The 21567-nt window shown below is 42.9% G+C and overlaps 1 protein-coding gene across 2 annotated transcripts in view; it reads left to right on the forward strand.

Annotated features, from left to right (window-relative positions):
* The window catches only part of LOC128660043 (oocyte zinc finger protein XlCOF6-like), a 184940-nt gene extending 164647 nt beyond the window's left edge, over positions 1–20293 (forward strand). Inside the window, exons 1-3 of one of the 2 annotated variants that reach the window (XR_008402501.1) lie at positions 4640–5018; positions 14215–19703; positions 19789–20293. Coding sequence is in view for 1 of the 2 variants with exons in the window: in XM_053713639.1 (XP_053569614.1) it covers positions 5000–5018; positions 14215–16427 (2232 nt within the window). In the remaining variant the exon portion in view is untranslated. Of the gene's footprint in view, positions 1–4639; positions 5019–14214 lie in introns of those variants that run through there. The other variant, XM_053713639.1, reaches the window with a different exon arrangement.
* The last annotated feature ends 1274 nt before the right edge of the window (positions 20294–21567 follow it).

Raw genomic sequence — 21567 nt, forward strand, 5'->3', positions numbered from 1 at the left:
ACTCCCTCTCTATTGCTCTCTCTCCCCCTCTCTATTGCTCTCTCTCCCCTCTGTTTTGCACTCTCTCCCCCCTCTCTTTTGCGCTCTCTCCCCCCTCTCTTTTGTGCTCTCTCTCTCCCCCCTCTCTTTTGTGCTCTCTCTCTCCCTCCCCCTCTCTTTTGCGCTCTCCCCCTCTCTTTGGCGCTCTCTCCCCCTCTCTTTTGTGCTCTCTCTCCCCCCTCTCTTTTGCGCTCTCTCTCCCCCCTCTCTTTTGCGCTCTCTCTCCCCCTCTCTATTGCTCTCTCTCCCCCTCTCTATTGCTCTCTCTCCCCCTGTTTATTGCTCTCTCTCCCCCTGTTTATTGCTCTCTCTCCCCCTCTCTATTGCTCTCTCCCCCCTCTCTATTGCTCTCTCCCGCTCTCTATTGCTCTCTCCCCCTCTCTATTGCTCTCTCCCCCCTCTCTATTGCTTTCTCCCCCCTCTCTATTGCGCTCTCTCTCTCCCCCCTCTCTTTTGCGCTCTCTCTCCCCCCCTCTCTTTTGCTCTCTCTCTCCCCCCTCTCTTTTGCGCTCTCTCTCTCCCCCTCTCTTTTGCGCTCTCTCTCTCCCCTCTCTATTTTGTGCTCTCTCCCCCTCCCTTTTGCGTTCTCTCTCCCTCCTCTCTTTTGCGCTCTCTCTCTTTTGCTCTGTTTCTCTCCCCTCTCTTTTGCTCTCTCTCCCCCTCTCTATTGCTCTCTCCCCCCTCTCTATTGCTCTCTCCCCCCTCTCTATTGCTCTCTCCCCCTCTCTATTGCTCTCTCTTCCCCCTCTCTATTGCTCTCTCTTCCCCCTCTCTATTGCTCTCTCTTCCCCCTCTCTATTGCTATCTCTTTACCCTCTCTATTGCTATCTCTTTCCCCTCTCTTTAGCTCTTTCCCATATCTTCTTGTCTCTCCCCCTCTCTTTCTATCTCCCTCCCCTCTCTCATGCCGGCCCCGCCCCGCCCCGTCCGGTCACGCCACTTCCGGCCACACCAACTTTCACCGCACCATGCTGCAAACAGCAGATCAGGTAAAGGCCAGGTGTGTTTGTCCTCACACTGTCTCTACTGCGCATGACAGCTTCGGACAAAAACACTTGGCCTTTTATATTATAGAACTAGTCCTAAAGCCCGTTTACACGGGCCATTTTTTGCAGTACAGCGGTCCCACTCCTTGCTCTCTATCCCCCCTCTCTTTTGCTCTCTCTTTCTCCCCTCTCTTTTGTGCTCTCTCCCCCCTCTTTTGCTCTCTCTCTTCCCTCTCTTTTGCTCTCTCTCTCCCCCCTCTCTTTTGCTTTCTCTCTCTCCCATCTCTTTTGCTCGCTTTCTCCCCCCTCTCTTTTGCTCGCTCTCTCCCCCTCTCTTTTGCTGTCTCTCTCTCCCCTCTCTTTTGCTGTCTCTCTCTCCCCTCTCTTTTGCTGTCTCTCTCTCCCCTCTCTTTTGCTTTCTCTCTCCCCCCCCCCTCTCTTTTGCTGTCTCTCTCTCCCCTCTCTTTTGCTGTCTCTCTCCCCCTCTCTCTTTTGCTGTCTCTCTCCCCCTCTCTCTTTTGCTGTCTCTCTCTCCCTCTCTCTTTTGCTGTCTCTCTCTCCCTCTCTCTTTTGCTGTCTCTCTCTCCCTCTCTCTTTTGCTGTCTCTCTCCCCCTCTCTCTTTTGCTGTCTCTCTCCCCCTCTCTCTTTTGCTGTCTCTCTCCCCCTCTCTCTTTTGCTGTCTCTCTCCCCCTTTCTCTTTTGCTGTATCTCTCCCCCTCTTTCTTTTGCTGTCTCTCTCCCCCTCTCTTTTGCTATCTCTCTCTCCCCCTCTCTTTTGCTGTCTTTCTCTCCCCCTCTCTTTTGCTGTGTCTCTCCCCCTCTCTTTTGCTGTCTTTCTCTCCCCCTCTTTCTTTTGCTGTCTCTTTCCCCCTCTCTCTTTTGCTGTCTCTCTCCCCCTCTCTTTTGCTGTCTTTCTCTCCCCCTCTTTCTTTTGCTGTCTCTTTCCCCCTCTCTCTTTTGCTGTCTCTCTCCCCCTCTCTCTTTTGCTGTCTCTCTCCCCCTCTGTCTTTTGCTGTCTCTCTCCCCCTCTGTCTTTTGCTGTCTCTCTCCCCCTCTGTCTTTTGCTGTCTCTCTCCCCCTCTCTCTATCCGCCCTCGTCTGCTCTCTCTATTCCCCCTTTCTGTCTCTAGACTCTTAGCAGCCGGAGCCGGCCCAACCCACATCACGTTCAGGCACGCCAATGTCACGCCTGTCCAACCATGCCCATGTTGTGCCCGGCCACGCCCACGATGCACCTGCCCAGTCACGCCCACTCTGCATCCACCCAGCCACGCCCACTCCATCACGCCAGGTTAGTTTTAAGGCCAGATGTGTTTGTCCTCGCGCGCAGTCTCTACTGCGCATGACAGCTTCGGACAAACACACTTGGCCTTTTATTATATAGGATGAGAAAATATTGTTATGTATTTTGTTATGATAAAGATAAATGATTTTGCTTCATATAAGAAACTGATTTTATGTAAAACAAAAACTCAACTGTACTTATTTAATTTGTTTTCTATATGTTTCATGCTGTGCTGATGAATTTATTGTTAGTTCTTTGATTCAAAAAGCTAATTTAATACTTAATGATTTATAGCAGTTTTCAAGATTGAGGAGGTCTGTCCAATACTACATTTGTGGGGGTTGCTTTGCTCCTGTTATCCAATGAGCAACAGATTTTTAAGTATCAGCCAATTAGAATCTTGTATTTCCCTATAGGTTTATAATTAACTGTAGAGCCCATATAAACCATTTTCATTTAATATTAGTGTGAAGCTGCTATTTGCTCCAGTAATAAATATCACTCAGCTTATGGCCCTGTTGTATCAGTCTCATCACATTTACTGATCTAATCATAAATATATTGTGAGCTGCATATTATTTTATTTCTAATGAGGTTATTTTATAATACATTTCTTATTTCTATTAGCTGCACCTGTTTATCATCAGAACGTTTATCCCACTGATTGTGACTGATTCTTGTTGTTAGTAAAGACCTTAGTAAGTGTATTCTGCACCTTCAGCTGCTGCTGTTTATGTCACATGATCAGACTTAAAGGGACAGTGTCCTGTAAATTTGGTTTTCACTTAAAAGAACAAGAACTACATATGTTTTTCATCATTTAAATAAATAATACAATTTTAAACAACTTTCCAATTTACTTCTATTATGATATTTGCTTATATATATAAAGATATCTTTTATTGAAGCAGCAGCAATGCACTACTGGGAGCTAGCTGAGCACAAAAAGTGAGCCAATGGCAAGAGGCTTGTATGTGCCACTAATCAGCAGCTAGCGCACCATAGTGCATTATATGCTTTGCTACAAAGGTCCACAAGGGAATAAAGCAGATTTGATAATAGAAGTAAATTAGAAAGTTGTTTTAATTTGAATAATAAAAGTGTAATTGTGACTTTGCTGTCCCTTTAATGTGTTTCTAATGACTTGTTTTACCGGTGTATAAAATAGTATAAAGTGTATGGGAAATTTCACCTTTAGGTTTAGTTTTTATGTAAAATAACTGTTTGCTGTTTGTAATTTATTTTCATTATTAAATTGTACAAAGCCTTTTAAATGACCTGAGGCAGCGGCTCCTACTTAGCATATGCAGGAGTTCCCATTATATAAAAATATGAGTCTGTTATTGGCTGAGAGCTGTCACATGGTACAGGTGCAGAACTGCATTTATCAGAAAACAATCTATTGCTCTTTTTAAGTTAATAGTAAATGTTATTGCATTGTGTTTTTATTATGCATCTGTGGTTTTGTAATTCTATATGTTATGGTCCTTTTAAATGGACTGAACTTGTTGAAAAAACATCTCATCATATTATCACTCTATGTAAACACAAACACTTCCTTTTCTTTTCTATATCTAAGATAGCAATTGAAATGAACATTTTAGTGCCTCTTTCTCATACCCAATTGCAGTGTGATTTAAGACAGCACAGTATTGACCAAGAGAAGTTAAAGGACGGGGGGTGGAGCACATGACAAATACAAAATGTCTGACAGTGAGAATCAGTAGGAAGTAAAATACCAATACTGCAGTATCCAATTTAACTTATATTTAAACAAATTATATTTAACATTTATTTCAGGAGAAAATATTGTTTCATATAAATGACAGAAAATAAAGATTATAATATATTTGTAAAGTTGTGCTATGGCCTCACTCATAAATAGATTTTCTACCATTCTGTTGTATAGATCTGGGAATATTCATATTTAAAGTGATAGTAAACACCCAAAATGTTATTGTTTGATAAAATAGATCATCTCTTTATTTACTATTCCCAAGTTTTGCAAAACCAACACTGTTATAGAAATATACTTTTTACCTCTGTAATTACCTTGTATCTAAGCTTCTGCAGGCTGCCTCCTTATCTCAGGTCTTTTGCATTTCAGGCAATTTTTTGCTGACTCTTAAATACCTCCACGTGCATGAGCACAATGTTATGTATATGAAACACATGAACTAACATCCTCTATCTGTGAAAAAATGTAAAATGCATTTAGATAAGAGGCAGCCTTCTAGGGCTTAGAAATTAGCATAGGAGCCTCCTAGGATTAGCTTTCAACTAAGAATACCAAGAGAACAAAGCAAATTTGATGATATAAGTAAATTAGAAAGTTGTTTAAAATTACATGCCCTATCTGAATCATGAAATATTAATTTGGACTTTAATATCCCTTTAAGGGGCAATTATAACACACACAGTGTTCACTCTACTAAATGTTTGTGCTGAATCAATAGCACATATGTAATAACCTAATCAGCTGATCTGTATCACATGAATTGTTATGTGTGCCTTTAATTATACCATACGTACAGTTAATCAGAACCATTATTTATTATATCTGTCTAAACTATTTAATATACTTTTTACAGACACGGCCAGAGCACTGAGAGATATCAGGTATTGATGTAACTGGAGTGAATAAGGGAACCTTCTTCCTGAGCACAGACATTGGAGCCTGTTATCAGCATGAACTCATATGTGTTAGGTGAGTAAAATAGATATTATGCTGACTTTAGAATAGATCACTCATTAAACAAATAAAATCTATTATATTTATATCTGCATCTTTTAAGTACATTTGTGATAGTTATAAAGAAGGAGCAACCCCCATTGGGATGAGGGTCAGGGCAAAATGTACAAGAAAAAATAACATTTAGACAAAATATTCAATTTCCTCATATAGCAGTTTTAGGAATGGGAATAAATGCAAACAGCATAGCCCTCGGAGCATAAAGAAATCAAGAGGCATATAGGAAGTGGGGTAAAATAAAACCAAATTTCTCCTGTTAAGTGTGATCAGTCCACGGGTCATCATTACTTCTGGGATATTAACTGCTCCCCTACAGGAAGTGCAAGAGGATTCACCCAGCAGAGCTGCTATATAGCTCCTCCCCTCTACGTCACCTCCAGTCATTCTCTTGCACCCAACGACTAGATAGGATGTGTGAGAGGACTATGGTGATTATATTTAGTTTTTATACCTTCAATCAAAAGTTTGTTATTTTATAATAGCACCGGAGTGTGTTATTCCTTCTCTGGTAGAATTTGAAGAAGAATCTACCTGAGTTTTTTCTATGATTTTAGCCGGAGTAGTTAAGATCATATTGCTGTTTCTCGGCCATCTGAGGAGAGGTAAACTTCAGATCAGGGGACAGCGGGCAGATTAATCTGCAAAGAGGTATGTAGCAGTTTATTATTTTCTGACATGGAATTGATGAGAAAATCCTGCCATACCGTTATAATGTAAACTCAGCCTTGAATGCAGTAGATGTTGCTGATATCAGGCTGTCATGTATGTATATTTTACACTTCAGTTTTCTGGGGAATGGTACTTCTCTGGTTTTTATACTGTATGCATAGACTTAACCTAATTTGCAGGGACTTGCAATAGGTTTTAAATGACAATTAATTATTGAGTTAAAACGTTTTTTTTGCTGGCATGTAAAAACGTTTTTTTTTTTCTCTGAGGTACTGGGTGAAAAAATGTTTTGGGCACTATTTTTTCCACTTGGCAATAGTTTTGGTTTAAATTAAAGCAGTTCACTGATCCCTCTCACTGTTATGTGTGTGGGGGAGGGGCCATTTTTGGCGCTTTTACTACGCATCAAAAAACTCAGTCAGAGGTTCATTTTCTTCCTGCATGATCCGGTTCATCTCTACAGACCTCAGGGATCTCCAAAGCCTTTTTTGAGGGAAGTAATCATCACAGCAGAGCTGTGCAGACTGTGATAAAAAACGTTTATTTGTGTATTTTTCTGCTACCTGGGTTAGTTATCATTTGCTGAGGAGAACAATCCTTTGCTAAAACTGTATATTCTGACAAAGATTGATGCTATAACTTAATTATTTTAACTGTTATAATTTTTTTCTGTGCTTCTTAAAGGCACAGTACGTTTTCATATTATTTGTAAATTACTTTGAAAAGTATTTCCAAGTTGCTAGTTTATTTGCTAGTGTGTTAAACATGTCTGATTCAGAGGAATATCTCTGTGCTATATGTGTTAATGCCAAAGTGGAGCCCAATAGAAATTTATGTACTAAATGTATTGATGCTACTTTAAATAACAGTCAATCTGTACAAATTGAACATATTTCACCAAACAACGAGGGGAGAGTTATGCCGACTAACTCGCCTCACGTGTCAGTACCTGCATCTCCCGCTCGGGAGGTGCGTGATATTGTAGCGCCGAGTACATCTGGGCGGCCATTACAAATCACATTACAGGATATGGCTACGGTTATGACTGAAGTTTTGGCTAAACTACCAGAACTAAGAGGTAAGCGCGATCACTCTGGGGTGAGAACAGAGTGCGCTGATAATACAAGGGCCATGTCTGATACTGCGTCACAGTTTGCAGAACGTGAAGACGGAGAGCTTCATTCTGTGGGTGACGGTTCTGATCCAAATAAACTGGACTCAGACATTTCAAATTTTAAATTTAAGCTTGAGAACCTCCGTGTGTTACTAGGGGAGGTATTAGCGGCTCTGAATGATTGTAACACAGTTGCAATCCCAGAGAAAATGTGTAGGTTGGATAAATATTTTGCGGTACCGACGAGTACTGACGTTTTTCCTATACCTAAGAGACTTACTGAAATTGTTACTAAGGAGTGGGATAGACCCGGTGTGCCTTTTTCACCCCCTCCTATATTCAGAAAGATGTTTCCCATAGACGCCGCCACACGGGACTTATGGCAAATGGTCCCTAAGGTGGAGGGAGCAGTTTCTACTTTAGCTAAGCGTACCACTATCCCGGTGGAGGATAGCTGTGCTTTTTCAGATCCAATGGATAAAAAATTAGAGGGTTACCTTAAGAAAATGTTTGTTCAACAAGGGTTTATATTGCAACCTCTTGCATGTATTGCGCCTGTCACGGCTGCAGCAGCATTTTGGTTTGAGTCTCTGGAAGAGACACTTGAATCATCCACACTAGATGACATCACACACAAACTTAAATTCCTTAAGTTAGCTAATTCATTTATTTCAGATGCCGTAGTACATTTAACTAAACTTGCGGCTAAAAATTCTGGATTCGCCATTCAGGCACGCAGAGCTCTGTGGCTAAAATCATGGTCAGCTGATGTGACGTCTAAATCTAAATTGCTTAATATTCCTTTCAAAGGGCAGACCTTATTCGGGCCCGGTTTGAAAGAGATTATTGCTGACATTACAGGAGGTAAAGGTCATGCCCTGCCTCAGGACAAGGCCAAAGCCAAGGCTAGACAGTCCAATTTTCGTTCCTTTCGTAATTTCAAAGCAGGAGCAGCATCAACTTCCTCTGCACCAAAACAGGAAGGAGCTGTTGCTCGCTACAGACAAGGCTGGAAACCTAACCAGTCCTGGAACAGGGGCAAACAGGCCAGAAAACCTGCTGCTGCCCCTAAGACAGCATGAATTGAGGGCCCCCGATCCGGGACCGGATCTAGTAGGGGGCAGACTTTCTCTCTTCGCCCAGGCTTGGGCAAGAGATGTTCAGGATCCCTGGGCGTTAGAGATCATATCTCAGGGATACCTTCTGGACTTCAAATCCTCTCCCCCAAGAGGGAGATTTCATCTGTCAAGGTTGTCAACAAACCTAACAAAGAAGGAAGCGTTTCTACGCTGCGTACAAGATCTTTTATTAATGGGAGTGATCCATCCAGTTCCGCGGTTGGAACAAGGACAAGGGTTTTACTCAAATCTGTTTGTAGTTCCCAAGAAAGAGGGAACCTTCAGGCCAATCTTGGATTTAAAGATCCTAAACAAATTCCTAAGAGTTCCATCGTTCAAGATGGAAACTATTCGAACAATTTTGCCCATGATCCAAGAGGGTCAGTACATGACCACAGTGGATTTAAAGGATGCTTACCTTCACATACCGATTCACAGAAATCATTACCGGTATCTAAGGTTTGCCTTTTTAGACAGGCATTACCAGTTTGTAGCTCTTCCATTCGGACTGGCTACGGCTCCAAGAATCTTCACAAAGGTTCTGGGCACTCTTCTGGCGGTACTAAGACCGCGAGGAATTTCAGTAGCTCCGTACCTAGACGACATACTGATACAAGCTTCAAGCTTTCAAACTGCCAAGTCTCATACAGAGATAGTTCTAGCATTTCTAAGGTCGCATGGATGGAAGGTGAACGAAGAGAAAAGTTCTCTCTTTCCACTCACAAGAGTTCCCTTCCTGGGGACTCTGATAGATTCTGTAGAAATGAAGATTTACCTGACAGAGGACAGGTTAACAAAACTTCAAAATGCATGCCGTGTCCTTCATTCCATTCAACACCCGTCAGTAGCCCAATGCATGGAGGTAATCGGACTAATGGTAGCAGCAATGGACATAGTTCCTTTTGCACGCCTACATCTCAGACCACTGCAATTGTGCATGCTAAGTCAGTGGAATGGGGATTACTCAGATTTGTCCCCCACTCTAAATCTGAATCAAGAGACCAGAAATTCTCTTCTATGGTGGCTTTATCGGCCACATCTGTCCAGGGGGATGCCATTCAGCAGGCCAGACTGGACAATTGTAACAACAGACGCCAGCCTACTAGGTTGGGGCGCTGTCTGGAATTCTCTGAAGGCTCAGGGACTATGGAATCAGGAGGAGAGTCTCCTTCCAATAAACATTCTGGAATTGAGAGCAGTCCTCAATGCCCTTCTGGCTTGGCCCCAGTTATCAACTCGGGGGTTCATCAGGTTTCAGTCGGACAACATCACGACTGTAGCTTATATCAACCATCAGGGAGGGACAAGAAGCTCCCTAGCAATGATGGAAGTATCGAAGATAATTCGCTGGGCAGAGTCTCACTCTTGCCACCTGTCTGCAATCCACATCCCGGGAGTGGAGAACTGGGAGGCGGATTTCTTAAGTCGTCAGACTTTTCATCCGGGGGAGTGGGAACTTCATCCAGAGGTCTTTGCCCAAATACTTCGACGTTGGGGCAAACCAGAGATAGATCTCATGGCGTCTCGACAGAACGCCAAGCTTCCGCGTTACGGGTCCAGATCCAGGGATCCGGGAGCGGTCCTGATAGATGCCTTGACAGCACCATGGACCTTCAGGATGGCTTATGTGTTTCCACCTTTCCCGATGCTTCCTCGATTGATTGCCAGAATCAAACAGGAGAAAGCATCAGTGATTCTAATAGCACCTGCATGGCCACGCAGGACTTGGTATGCAGAGCTGGTGGACATGTCATTCTGTCCACCTTGGTCGTTACCTCTGAAACAGGACCTTCTGATTCAGGGTCCTTTCAAACATCAAAATCTAACTTCTCTGAAGCTGACTGCTTGGAAATTGAACGCTTGATTTTATCAAAGCGTGGCTTTTCTGAGTCAGTTATTGATACCTTAATACAGGCTAGGAAGCCTGTTACCAGAAAGATTTACCATAAAATATGGCGTAAATACCTATATTGGTGCGAATCCAAAGGTTACTCTTGGAGTAAGGTTAGGATTCCTAGGATATTGTCTTTTCTACAAGAAGGTTTAGAAAAGGGGTTATCCGCTAGTTCCTTAAAGCGACAGATCTCAGCTCTGTCCATTCTGTTACACAAACGTCTGTCAGAAGTTCCAGACGTTCAAGCTTTTTGTCAGGCTCTGGCCAGGATTAAGCCTGTGTTTAAAGCTGTGGCTCCACCATGGAGTTTAAACCTTGTTCTTAACGTTTTACAGGGCGTTCCGTTTGAACCCCTTCATTCCATTGATATAAAGTTGTTATCTTGGAAAGTTCTATTTTTAATGGCTATTTCCTCGGCTCGAAGAGTCTCTGAGTTATCAGCCTTACATTGTGATTCTCCTTATTTGATTTTTCACTCGGATAAGGTAGTTCTGCGTACTTAACCTGGGTTCTTACCTAAGGTAGTCACTAACAGGAATATCAATCAGGAGATTGTTGTTCCATCCTTGTGCCCAAATCCTTCTTCGAGGAAGGAACGTCTTTTGCACAATCTGGATGTAGTTCGTGCCCTTAAATTTTATTTACAGGCAACTAAAGATTTTCGACAAACGTCTTCACTGTTTGTCGTTTACTCTGGTCAGAGGAGAGGTCAAAAAGCTTCTGCTACCTCTCTCTCTTTTTGGCTTCGTAGCATAATTCGTTTAGCTTATGAGACTGCTGGACAGCAGCCTCCTGAAAGAATTACAGCTCATTCCACTAGAGCTGTGGCTTCCACTTGGGCCTTTAAGAATGAGGCCTCTGTTGAACAGATTTGCAAGGCTGCAACTTGGTCTTCGCTTCATACTTTTTCCAAATTTTACAAATTTGACACTTTTGCTTCTTCGGAGGCTATTTTTGGGAGAAAGGTTCTTCAGGCAGTGGTTCCTTCTGTATAAAGAGCCTGCCTGTCCCTCCCGTCATCCGTGTACTTTTGCTTTGGTATTGGTATCCCAGAAGTAATGATGACCCGTGGACTGATCACACTTAACAGGAGAAAACATAATTTATGCTTACCTGATAAATTCCTTTCTCCTGTAGTGTGATCAGTCCACGGCCCGCCCTGTGTTTTTTACGGCAGGCAAATATTTTTTAAATTATACTCCAGTCACCACTACACCCTTTGGCTTCTCCTTTCTCGTTGGTCCTTGGTCGAATGACTGGAGGTGACGTAGAGGGGAGGAGCTATATAGCAGCTCTGCTGGGTGAATCCTCTTGCACTTCCTGTAGGGGAGCAGTTAATATCCCAGAAGTAATGATGACCCGTGGACTGATCACACTACAGGAGAAAGGAATTTATCAGGTAAGCATAAATTATGTTTTTTTGGCGCATGACGCAAAATAAAGTAGAAACATTTTTTTTGGTGCCAACAAACATCCGTAAATGACGCAACTTGCGTCATAACCGACGCAACTCCATGCCAAACAACCTGGCATCAACAAAGACGCAGGAAATGACAAACTTGCGTCATCATAGACGCACATTCGCGCCAAAAAATTCTCGCGCCCAGAATGATGCAATAAATTACAGCATTTTGCGACCTCACAAGCCTAATTTTGCCTTCGAAATTAAAGAGAAACAAGTCAATTTGAAAAAGACTATACCCCAGGTAAGAAAATAAACTTCCTAAAACATGATTCCCATACTGAAACTGATAGTCTGCAGAGGGAAATATACATACAGGTGAAACTCTAAAAATTAGAATATCGTGCAAAAGTTCATTTATTTTACTAATGCAACTTAAAAGGTGAAACTAATATATATGAGAGACTCGTTACATGCAAAGCAAGATAGTTCAAGCCATGATTTGTCATAATTGTGATGATTATGAAAACCCCAAATCCACAATCTCAGAAAATTTGAATATTACATGCAATCAATAAAACAAGGATTGTACATAGCACAATATCAGACCTCTGAAAAGTATAAGCATGCATACTGTATGTACTCAGTACTTGGTTTGGGCCCCTTTTGCAGCAATTACTGCCTCATTGCGGCGTGGCATGGAAGCTATCAGTCTGTGGCACTGCTGAAGTGTTATGGAAGACTGGGATGCTTCAATAGTGGCCTTCAGCTCTTCTACATTGTTCGGTCTCATGTCTCTCATCTTTCTCTTGGCAATGCCCCATAGATTCTCTATGGGGTTCAGGTCAGGCGAATTTGCTGGCCAATAAAGCACAGTAATCCCACGGTCATTGAACAAGGTTTTGGTGCTTTTGCCAGTGTGGGCAGGTGCCAAGTCCTGCTGGAAAATGAAGTCGGCATCCCCATAGAGCTTGTCTGCGGAAGGAAGCATGAAGTGCTCCAAAATCTCCTGGTAGATGGCTGCGTTGACCCTGGACTTAATGATGCAGAGTGGACCAACACCGGCAGATGACATGGCTCCCTAAATCAACACAAACTGTGGAAACTTCACACTGGACTTCAAGCATCTTGCAGTGTGTGCCTCTCCATTCTTCCTCCATACTCTGGGTCCTTGGTTTTCAAATGAGATGCAAAATTTGCTCTCATCAGAAAAGAGGACTTTGGACCACTGAGCAACAGACCAGGTCTGTTTTTCTTTAGCCCAGGTAAGACGCTTCTGATGTTTGTTGTTCAGGAGTGGCTTGTCAAGAGGAATACGACATTTGAAGCCCATGTCCAGGATCCGTCTGTGTGTGGTGGCTCTTGATGCACTGACTTCAGCCTCAGTCCACTACTTGTGAAAGTCCCCAACACTTTTGAATGGCCTTTTCCTGACAATCCTCTCCAGGCTGTGGTCATCCCTGCTGCTTGTGCACCTTTTTCTTCCACACTTTTCCCTTCCACATAACTTTCTATTAATGTGCTTTGATACAGCACTTTGGGAACATCCAACTTCTTTTGCAATTACCTTTTCAGGCGTTCCCTCCTTATGGAGGGTGTCAATGGTGGATTTCTGCACAACTGTCAGGTCAGCAGTCTTTCCCATGATTGTGATTCCTACTGAACCAGACTGAGAGACCATTTAGGAACCCTTTGCAGGTGTTATGGCTTAATTAGCTGATTAGAGTGGGACACTTTGAGCCTAGAATATTGCACCTTTTCACAATATTCTAATTTTCTGAGATTGTGGATTTGGGGTTTTCATGAGCTGTAAGCCATAACCATCACAATTATGACAAATCACAACTTGAACTATCTTGCTTTGCATGTAATGAGTCTATCTCATATATTAGTTTCACCTTTTAAGTTGCATTAGTGAAATAAATTAACTTTTGCACAATATTCTAATTTTTCGAGTTTCACCTGTAGACCTGACTCATGGCAAATAGAAGTAACATACTTATATTTAAAACTTTATATTAATACATAAAGCGGCAAACCATAGCTGAGAGTGTCTTAAATAATGATACATACTTATCAAAGATACCCATCCACATATAGCAGGTAGCCAAACCCGTACTGAAAACTATCAGCAGAGGTAGTTTTCAAATCAAGCATAAACTTACTTCACTGTGGTGGGAGGTGTATTTATAGGCATTTTGAGGTTTGGGAAACTTTGCCCCTCCTGGTAGGAATGTATTTCCTATACGTCACTAGCTCATGAACTCTTGCCAATTATATGAAAGAAAATACTACTCCCCCCCTGTCCTTTTAGACCGATCATGTCAAACAACTGGCTAACCTCGCCCTCAGACTTCTGAACTTAGAACAACTGCAACTCCACCTTCCCCTGCCCTGACCTCGCTCATGGAACACCCATAACTACACTTAAATGACTACCTTGTTCCCAGTGAGTGTTCCCCACCCCAGAACCCCCACTGATTTGTCTGCTTAATTTTGCAGTAAATATTATTAAACTAATAACGTTTTTGGCTGTTTATATAAATTAAACAACCACAGCTAAAAGCTTAAAAGTATTGTAAAATCTCTGCTTCTTACCCTCTGAAAACATCTCACACTGATTAATAGTCTGTGATAATTAAGACATCATGTTCTCACCTAACTTGTTGAGCATGAGCCATGCAGCTTTGTATGTGCAGTTGCTTGTGCAATGTTAAATTAGGATGGTGGGTGCCACCTCTCTTGCCCAGAATACAGATGTACTTGTTCCCTGGCTGAGAACATTATGCAACATTCTTTGTCATCATTTTTTAAATTTGTGATTTACAGGTAAATACATTTAAAAATAAACACAAAATGGAAGATATTTTGTTGCGTATAAAAGAATGATTTTTTATTGAGATTAATTATATTCTAAATAATAAATATTGTTATTTTTCTTTATTTCTTTGTAGACAAACACATGAATAGTTCATATCCATCCCTCACTACAGGAAGCATCAGAATGATACCACAGACTCCAAAATTTTTAGACACTAATGAATACTCACAAACATTGGGGAAATCACAGCAGATATTTAAAGGAGATGGTGAATTGGCAGGAACTGGGCAGCAATCATTATGTACAGAGAGTAATTTAGTCATCAAACAAGAAGACAAGAATTATGCCTTATCTAGTGAAATGATTATCCCTGAGGATAAGCCACAAACATGTACTGGGTTTTCAAAAGAAATTAAAGAAGAGAAAAGTCTACAGTCTAGCCAAATGATTCATAAAAAGGAGAGACCTTTCAAATGTACAGAATGTGAGAAAATCTTTAGATATAAGTTTCATCTCCTAGAACACCACAAAATTCACACAGGTGAGAAGCCACACACATGTACTGAGTGTGACAAATGTTTAATACAAATGACAAAACTTATAGCTCATGAAAGGACCCACACAGGGGAGGAATCATTTAGCTGTACAGAGTGTGGAAAAAGTATTACACAAATGAATGATCTGAAAACTCATAAAAAGAATCGCACAGGAGAAAAACTTTTCACATATACAGAGTATGGAAAAAGTTTTACAGGAAAGAGTGATCTGAATAAACATGAAAGGATTCACACAGGAGAAAAGCCTTTCACATGTACTCAGTGTGGAAAAAGTTTTGCACACATGCGTAGTCTGAAAATTCATGAAAGGATTCACACAGGAGAAAAGCCTTTCACATGTACAGAGTGTGGAAAAAGTTTTATAGCAAACAGTAATCTGAGAAAACATGAAAGGATTCACAGAGAAAAGCCTTTCACGTGTACAGAGTGTGGAAAAAGTTTTACAGGAAAGAGTGATCTGAATAAACATGAAAGGATTCACACAGGAGAAAAGCCTTTCACATGTACAGAGTGTGGAAAAAGTTTTGCACACATGCATAGTCTGAAAATTCATGAAAGGATTCACACAGGAGAAAAGCCATTCACATGTACAGAGTGTGGAAAAAGTTTTATAGGAAACAGAAGTCTGAGAAAACATGAAAGGATTCACACAGGAGAAAAGCCTTTTACGTGTACAGAGTGTGGAAAAAGTTTTATACAGCTGGGTAGTCTGAAAACTCATGAAAGGATTCACACAGGAGTAAAGCCTTTCACATGTACAGAGTGTGGAAAAAGTTTTACACGGATGGATATTCTGAAAACTCATGAAAGGATTCATACAGGAGTAAAGCCTTTCACATGTACAGAGTGTGGAAAAAGTTTTACACATATGGATCGTCTGAAAACTCATGAAAGGATTCACACAGAAGAAAAGCCTTTCACATGTACAGAGTGTGGAAAAAGTTTTATAGTAAAGAGTAGTCTGAGAAAACATGAAAGGATTCACACAGGAGAAAAGCCTTTCACTTGTACAGAGTGTGGAAAAAGTTTTACAGGAAAGCGTAGTCTGAGAAAACATGAAAGGATTCACACAGGAGAAAAGCCTTTCACTTGTACAGAGTGTGGAAAAAGTTTTACACAGCTGGGTAGTCTGAAAACTCATGAAAGGATTCACACAGGAGTAAAGCCTTTCACATGTACAGAGTGTGGAAAAAGTTTTACAGAAAATAGTAGTCTGAAAACTCATGAAAGGATTCACACAGAAGAAAAGCCTTTCACATGTACAGAGTGTGGAAAAAGTTTTATAGTAAAGAGTAATCTGAGAAAACATGAAAGGATTCACACAGGAGAAAAGCCTTTCACATGTACAGAGTGTGGAAAAAGTTTTACAGGAAAGCGTAGTCTGAGAAAACATGAAAGGATTCACACAGGAGAAAAGCCTTTCACTTGTACAGAGTGTGGAAAAAGTTTTACAGGAAAGCGTAGTCTGAGAAAACATGAAAGGATTCACACAGGAGAAAAGCATTTAACTTGTACAGAGTGTGGAAAAAGTTTTACACAGCTGGGTAGTCTGAAAACTCATGAAAGGATTCACACAGGAGTAAAGCCTTTCACATGTACAGAGTGTGGAAAAAGTTTTAGAGAAAATAGTAGTCTGAGAAAACATGAAATGATTCACACAGGAGAAAAGCCTTTCACATGTACAGAGTGTGGAAAATGTTTTACAGAAATGATTAATCTGAAAAAGCATGAAAGGATTCACAAGGGAACCTTTCACATGTTTAGAAAGTGGAAAATGTTTTTTTATTGAAATCCAGGATCACAAAACACCAAATATTTACACACAAATAAACTTTACAAACTCTCTAAATAGAAGCATCAAAAAGGATAATATTGTAAATAATACTTTCTAAATCCCAGTTATAAAACCCCCAGATTGGAAGTGCTCTCCTGCTGTCCTTTGTTCCTCTATATATGTGCACCTCAGTTTCTCTCATATCAATGTGATAGAATACAAACACCACACAGGAATATACAGATCTGTCCTCATACTGACCAGTTTACACAACCATTCACCACCAAAGCACCCCAGTGTTGTTTATTAATATGTCAATGTTAGGAGTTGTACGTTTAGTTCACATAGGGGAGAAAATTGTTACATTGACAGAATAAAGCAGTTTTTATATGAATAGAGCTTTAGAAACTTAAATAAACAAGATCAGTCTCAAATGATTGACATCTGGGAGATATATTTAATGTGCACATCATGTGGATAAACCTTTTCTTATAGCAATAGATGCTTAGCATTGTACATGTTATATACCAGAGAAATTACTGAGGGGAAACTGATTTTATTTCATGAGACACTATCAGTAACATACGTGATCATAATCAGTTTAATTTAAATGGCTACTATAACTAAAGGAGAACATTCTATATTTGATAAATCCCTTTGTATCAAGAGCACAAGTCTATCTATCTACTGGGTTCTTGTAAAGCGCGGCTATTCACCCGTAAGGGTCTCAAGGCGCTGAGGGTTGCAGTTCAGTCGAAGAGTCAGGTCTTGAGGTCCTTTCTGAACTTAGTTAGGGTGGTAGCTTGTCTAAGGTGCAGCGGGAGGGTGTTCCAAGTCTTGGCAGCCAGGTGAGAGAAGGATCTGCCTCCCGCTGTGGTTTTCCTGATGCGGGGGATGACAGCGAGTGCTTGGTCGGCCGATCGAAGTTGTCTGGCAGGGGTGTAGAAGGCAACGCGGTGGTTCAAGTATTCGGGACCCATGTTGTGGAGGGCCTTGAATGTGTGGGTGAGAAGCTTGAAGGTTATTCTTTTGTTGATGGGGAGCCAGTGCAGGTCCCGCAGGTATTTGGTGATGTGGCATTGACGAGGGATGTCAAGGATTAGTCTTGCCGAGGAATTCTGGATGTGCTGTGTAGTCTCTTTTGGAGCTTGATGGTGGTGCCGGCGTAAAGTGCGTTACCATAGTCCAGTCGGCTGCTGACGAGGGCGTGAGTGACAGTCTTCCTGGTCTCGGTTGGGATCCATTTGAAGATCTTTCACAGCAGGTGAAGTGTGTGGAAGCATGCAGAAGAGATGGCGTTGATTTGCCGGTCCATGGAGAGCGATGAGTCCAGGATGACGCCTAGATTTCGTGCATGGTCGGTGGGGGTTGCAGGGTGTCCGAGGGCTATGGGCCACCAGGAGTTATTCCAAGCGGATGTGGTGGGACCGAGGAGGAGGACTTCGGTCTTGTCTGCGATCAGCTTTAGGTAGTTGTAGTTCATCCAGATGGCGACTGCTGTCAGCCCTTCGTGGACGTTTCTCTTGGTGGTGGTGGTGGGGTCACTGGTGAGTGAGAGGATTAGCTGGGTGTCGTCGGCGTAGGAGACGATGTTGAGGTCGTGTCGTCGGGCAATGGCGGAGAGAGGGGCCATGTAGATGTTGTAATAGGGTGGGGCTCAGAGAAGAGCCTTGGGGTACACCACAGCTGATTTCTGTGGGCTTGGAGGTGAAGGGTGGGAGTCTAACTTTCTGGGTTCTGCCGCTGAGGAAGGAGGTGATCCATTCCAGGGCTTTGTCGCGTATGCCGGCATCGTGTAGTCGGTTGCAGAGGGTGAGGTGGGAGACAGTGTCGAATGCTGCTGAGAGGTCTAGGAGAATGAGGGCGGCGGTCTCTCCTTGGTCGAGTAGGGCGAGGATGTCATCTGTGGCGGCAAGGAGGGCGGTCTCGGTGCTGTGGTTGCTCCGGAAAATTGGGAGGGGTCCAGGGTGTGGTTGGCTTTGATGTAGTCAACGAGTTACGTGTTGATGGACTTCTCGATGACTTTGGCCGCAAAGGGGAGCAAAGAGATTGGGCGGTAGTTCTTCGGATCATTGGGTCAGCCGTGGGTTTTTTCAGTAGGGGTTTTAATTCTGCGTGCTTCCAGTCATCCGGGAAGGTGCCGGTTTCGATGGAGCAGTTGATGGTGCTGCAGAGCTCGGGGGCGATGGTGTCACCCGCTTTGTTGAAAATGTGATGCAGGCATGGGTCCGAGGGTGCTCCGGAGTCGATCGATCTCATGATCCTGATGGTGTCCTCTGTGGTGAGGGGGCTCCAGATGGTCAGTGGGGGTAGGCGGTGGTGTATTTGGATGAGGTATCGGTGGGAGTAGGTGGGTAGGCAAGTTCTGGGGCGCAAAGCTGTCATAGATGTTGACGATCTTGCGGTGGAAGTACATCGCAAGGTTATTGCAGAGGTCCTGGGAGGGCGGGATGTCGTTGCTGTTGGGATTGGAGAATTCCTTGATGACTGTGAACAGCTCCTTGCTGTTGGGGACATTGGCATTGATTCTATCTTGGATGGCTGTCTTCTTGGTGGTTTTGATGAGGTGGTGGTGGGTAGTGATGGCTTCTTTGTAGGCTGTTTTATTTGAGGGGGTCTTGCTGGATCTCCAGGTCCTTTCCAATCGCCTGCAGTGGCGTTTGGAGTCCTGGAGGGCAGGGGTGAACCAACTAGCCTTGTTGGTGGGTTGGCGTTTGGATGGTTTCTTGAGAGGGGCGAGGGTGTTGGCGCAGTCTGTGAGCCAGTGGTGGAGGTTGCGGGCAGAGGAGTTGGCATCTGTGGAGGTAGCTGGGGGGCACTTGTTCAGGGTGGAGTGCAGTTGGTCTTCGGTGATGTTGTTCCAGTGGGTGGGTGGTGCTGCTGGAGGTGTGCGGTGGGTTTGTTGAAGGAAAAATGTATGCAATGGTGGTCGGTCCAATGGAGTTCAGTGAAGTGGTTGACTGAGATGTGGTTGCCTGCAGAGAAGATAGGGTCGAGTGTGTGTCCGGCTGAGTGGGTTGGGGAGTTGACGAGTTTCTTTAGAATGATGGTTCCAAGGTTTTCGAAGAGGTTGGCAGTGTTGTGGTCATTGGGGTTGTCTAGGCGGAAGTTGAGGTCACCGAGGAGGATGTAGTCTGTTGAGGGGAGGGCGTGGGGTGCGATGAGGTCGGTGATGGAGTCACAGAAGGCAGGACGAGGTCCGGGAGGTCTGTAGATGAGGGTGCCACGGAGGGTAGTGTTGTGACTGACCTGGATCTTGAAGTGTAGGTGTTCCAAGCCTGGTGAGTGGTAGTCAGAGCTGGTTGTGACGTGGAGGGAATGTTTGTGGACGATGGCGATGCCTCCTCCTGGTCGGTTGCTGCGGTCCTTGTGGGAGATCTTGTATCCGTTGGGGATGGCGATGTCCGCCATTTATGTGGGGTTCAGCCAGGTTTCAGTAAGGAAGGCAACGTCCGGGGAGGTGGAGTTGAGCAGGTTCCAGATTTTGACAGCGTGCTTGCGGACGGAGTGGGTGTTGAGGAGGATGCAGTTGAGGTGGTTGCGGTTGTGTTTGCGTGAGGTGACTGGCAGGTTAGTGGTTCTGAGGGAGGATTAGGCATGAGAGGTGACTGGCAAGTTTGTTGTTCGGAGGGAGGAGAAGTGGCGGTGGTTGTGGGAGCCAGGTGCTGGGAGGTGGGAGGGCTGGGAGGCGGGGGGGCAGGGCAGTGGCTGTGGCATGGGAGAGACAAGCATGAAGGAGAGCAGGCTAGAAGAGGTTAGGTTAGGTATATTTATACCATTAGGTATATTTATACCATTGTGTGCAGATATCATGTAATGCTCCTTTTGACTATATAATGATGTAATGGTTCTTCCTGCAAATAAAAAGTGATTGTAATCCAGACCACTATTTTGTGTTTTTTGTATAATTAAAAACACAATATCAAACACTGATAATTCAGAGCAGCAATTTTTCCCAACTTTCCAATTTACTTCTGTTATCTAATTTGCTTTGTTCTTTTAGTATAAGAGTAAACCTAGGAGGCTGATATGAGCTTAGGGGCATGCACATGTATTTAGCACTCTGTGCAGCAGTGTTTGTAACTATGTATAACAATGCTATGTATGTTGTTGCAAACTCTGCTGTCTGAAGACACGTGCATGCTCATGAGTTCACATAGGGTTACTCTTTAACAAAGGATACTAAGAGAACTAAGCACAAATGATAATATAATTATATTGGAAAGTTGTTGGAAATGTCATGTTTTTTCCAATACATTTAAGTTTCATTTTTACTTTACTGTCCCTTTAGCAGTACTTAAAACAATATCAAATTAATGCCCCAACCTACACCAACCCAGATTATTAATTACCAGCAAGACTTTATACACAGACATTATCTGTACTTAAATGGATAGGAAATTACATTTCATGATCTTGCAGTGTGTGCCTCTCCATTCTTCCTCCATACTCTGGGTCCTTGGTTTTCAAATGAGATGCAAAATTTGCTCTCATCAGAAAAGAGGACTTTGGACCACTGAGCAACAGACCAGGTCTGTTTTTCTTTAGCCCAGGTAAGACGCTTCTGATGTTTGTTGTTCAGGAGTGGCTTGTCAAGAGGAATACGACATTTGAAGCCCATGTCCAGGATCCGTCTGTGTGTGGTGGCTCTTGATGCACTGACTTCAGCCTCAGTCCACTACTTGTGAAAGTCCCCAACACTTTTGAATGGCCTTTTCCTGACAATCCTCTCCAGGCTGTGGTCATCCCTGCTGCTTGTGCACCTTTTTCTTCCACACTTTTCCCTTCCACATAACTTTCTATTAATGTGCTTTGATACAGCACTTTGGGAACATCCAACTTCTTTTGCAATTACCTTTTCAGGCGTTCCCTCCTTATGGAGGGTGTCAATGGTGGATTTCTGCACAACTGTCAGGTCAGCAGTCTTTCCCATGATTGTGATTCCTACTGAACCAGACTGAGAGACTATTTAGGAACCCTTTGCAGGTGTTATGGCTTAATTAGCTGATTAGAGTGGGACACTTTGAGCCTAGAATATTGCACCTTTTCACAATATTCTAATTTTCTGAGATTGTGGATTTGGGGTTTTCATGAGCTGTAAGCCATAACCATCACAATTATGACAAATCATAACTTGAACTATCTTGCTTTGCAT

Source organism: Bombina bombina, chromosome 5 (genome assembly GCF_027579735.1).
Source record: "Bombina bombina isolate aBomBom1 chromosome 5, aBomBom1.pri, whole genome shotgun sequence".
Taxonomy (NCBI): Eukaryota; Metazoa; Chordata; class Amphibia; order Anura; family Bombinatoridae; genus Bombina; species Bombina bombina.